General features: G+C 41.6%; 1 protein-coding gene across 1 annotated transcript; it reads left to right on the top strand.

The window, feature by feature from the left end:
* The first annotated feature begins 226 nt into the window (after nucleotides 1-226).
* Nucleotides 227-2,813, top strand: LOC118217686 (proteasome subunit beta type-1-B). Its single transcript, XM_035399637.1, has 6 exons — nucleotides 227-443; nucleotides 731-838; nucleotides 1,116-1,197; nucleotides 1,793-1,922; nucleotides 2,057-2,163; nucleotides 2,523-2,813. The coding sequence occupies exons 1-6, from the start codon at nucleotides 343-345 to the stop codon at nucleotides 2,706-2,708; spliced, it is 714 nt and encodes a 237-aa protein (XP_035255528.1). The 5' UTR covers nucleotides 227-342; the 3' UTR covers nucleotides 2,709-2,813.
* Nucleotides 2,814-3,214: the final 401 nt, after the last annotated feature.

Here is a 3,214-nt window from a genome sequence, read left to right as displayed (position 1 = left end):
CTTATAAATTATATATATATATATATATATATATTTTTTTTTTTTTTTTTTAATCAATTTATTTTTAATCAAAGTGTTTTATGTGGGTATTTAGATGGTACTCATTTTCGTGCAAGGCTAAAACTCACGTTTGTGTCTCATATTTACTTCCACTAGAGTGCGACACTGCTCAGTCTAAACGCTCAATAGTAACAACAGATAGGGCATGTCGATGGTTAGAAGGAACAGTCGGGTTCTTCCGCTTCCTGGTCGCCATGTTGTAGACCAGTGAGACAGCGAGTTTGATTTCGGTTTTAGACGCCGGGGTTTATCGTTCTTGAAGTTACCTAAACGTTAGGCAAGATGCTGTCAGCACAAATGTCTGGAGAACACGGCAAGATGAAGGAGTATCACTACACAGGACCAGTAGAGCAGAGATTCTCACCTTATTCGTTTAACGGAGGGTAAGTAAAACAAGTAGACCTAAATGAACGATGAAAAGAAAGCTGTGCACAATTGCATACATTGGCTTACTTAATGTACAGGATTGCAGCGAGCTTAGATAGCTGAAAAGCTGTCGTATCTGTAGCAGGTATGTCGAAGTCCAACATCCAGACTTTCTGAAACATCAGAACCCTACTCTTGAAAGAACGTTGTTGTCTGCCTTGTGATTGGTTAATGGGTTATGCGCTTACCCATTTCGGAAAAATTAAATTAGCAAAGGTTTGAAAGATGTACTTTCCCTCCGTAGGACTGTTCTGGCTGTAGCTGGTGAAGACTTTGCAATTGTGGCCTCTGACACTCGTCTGAGCGAAGGATACTCAATCCACAGCCGGGATTCGCCTAAATGTTACAAACTGTGAGTAGCGTTACCGTTACAGTACGTAGTGTGGGAGTCCACTCACATGTAGGCATTGTATGGGTTGTTGTGCCAATGTTTTGGCCACCGATTTGGAAAAACTTGAAATATACAATTCCATTCAAGCCTGGGTCAATTCCATATTTTTATTCTGTCCAAGACCTTTGCTCTTTGTTAATTTTCAGTTGCACGCTCACTGTTATTTTCAAAACATACTGAGAACTCCTGCCAGTTTTTTTGTGTCAATAATAATTTTGTCTTGTGTAATTTCTTACAGGACAGATACCACTGTCATCGGCTGTAGTGGCTTCCATGGAGACTGCCTTACCCTGACCAAAATCATTGATGCCAGGCTGAAGGTGTGACTACCGCTTTCTCTGAATGATCTCACACCCCTCTGCTAACCAATTACTCACTTTAACCTTGCCAGTAAATAATAAACCTATCCTGGTATTAGTTTGTGTACTAGGTCTGTAGTAACTACAGAAGTGGGTTTCTATCATTGTCATGAAGTTGTGTTCTGATGAGGAAAAAGTCATTGGTAAGAATAAAAATAAAAATGATGTTTCTGGTAACACGGAGTGATTTAAAATAAAGAATAACATAAACCTTTTTTGACTCAATGTCCACCATCATGCATTAAGTGATCTCGGGTGGCTGTTGTACCTCCAGATGTGATACACTGGGTTTTTCATGATCTTCACAACTTGTCCTACATCTAGTAAACTGAGGAAAGAGGAAGGTTTTCATACAATCAGGTTTAGACATGATACCACAGCCACGCTGTCTCCCACCCTCTAAAACATGAAATTGCTTGTCCTTTCTCGTTTTGATGCCTGCACCACACCTGATACTCGCTGGGTGTTTGTTTGAAACTACCAAGCACAAGCTGACAGATTTCTGAAATGCACCCTCTTGTCCTTGTACTGATGTCCATCATCTTTGCATTCCCAGATGTACAAGCACTCAAACAACAAGACAATGACTAGCGGGGCCATTGCAGCCATGCTGTCCACAGTCCTCTATGGCAGACGCTTCTTCCCTTATTATGTCTACAACATCATTGGAGGCCTGGATGAGGAGGGTACAAGCCTTCTTCTAAATTTATTTTAGGCCCTCTTCATTTGATTATATTCAGATGTAATGGGAAACATGGGTGTTGCCTTAGCGTGTGTCTGTGGACTCTGTACTGGACTGTAATAGTTGTGTTCTTTCCAGGTCGGGGTGCGGTGTACAGTTTTGACCCAGTGGGATCCTACCAGAGAGATACGTACAAAGCTGGAGGATCAGCCAGTGCCATGTTGCAGCCTCTCCTGGATAACCAGGTAAATAGCCATTCTGCAGCCTCTCCTGGATAACCAGGTAAATAGCCACTCTGTAGCCTCTCTTGTATAACCAGGTAGAAAGCCATGCTGCAGCCTTTTCTGTTGCAACTAGATAGACATGGCCATTTCCCTACTTTGACATACCATTTCTAAATTTTTGGCCACTTTACAAACTAGTCTTAGAAATGTTTATGATTTTTTGAGACTTTGAAGGACATCTCACATCGTCAGCGTTACGTGTATTTAAATATTAGATTGTTATTGTGATTTTAAGGGATACAGTATGTTGAAGGCAAAGCCATGTTCAGTGGAAGCTCACAGAGCACTGAATGACTGTAACGTCCTTGGATCATGCGCAGATCGGGTTCAAGAACATGGAGAACGTGCAGCACGTGCCCCTGAGCCAGGAGAAGGCCGTGCAGCTGGTGAAGGACGTGTTCATCTCGGCCGCAGAGAGGGACGTGTACACCGGCGACGCCCTCAGACTCTGCATCATCACCAAGGAGGGCATCAAGGAGGAGACGGTTCCTCTCAGGAAAGACTGAGCATCTCCCATAGCCAGTCCTGATTCACACTTGTACGTTATTGCCTGTCTGTGCTTTTCTTCTACACTTTGATTTAATTGGTTAAATAAAACAACATGAAAGTTTTTTTGTCCGTTTTTGGCACTGCATTTTTGATTATACCCATTACAGGCATTTAGCAGACACTCTTATGTAAAGAGACGTGCATTGCTTATGCATTTTTACTTAGTGTTAATCTATACAGCTGGATTATATACTGAAGCAATTCAGGTCAAGTAACTTGCTTAAGGTTACAATGGTAGTGTCCTACCTGGGAATCAAAACTGTGACCTTTAGGTTATAAGCTCCTTAACCATTATACTACACTGCTTCCCTGTGGGGGTCGGGTAAACTCAGGCTGAGAAATAAAGGCTGGATGGGAGGAGATGCCTAGAAACTTCACATAATGTACAGCAGCGTTTGCTGAATCCTGATTAACAATCAAAAGAATGAAAATTAAGAATTGTTGTTAAATTAATACAATTTAT

The sequence above is a fragment of the Anguilla anguilla genome, chromosome 18 (genome assembly GCF_013347855.1).
Source record: "Anguilla anguilla isolate fAngAng1 chromosome 18, fAngAng1.pri, whole genome shotgun sequence".
NCBI lineage: Eukaryota > Metazoa > Chordata > Actinopteri > Anguilliformes > Anguillidae > Anguilla > Anguilla anguilla.
Note: the sequence above shows the minus strand (reverse complement) of the source record. Positions and strands in the feature narration are given on the sequence as shown.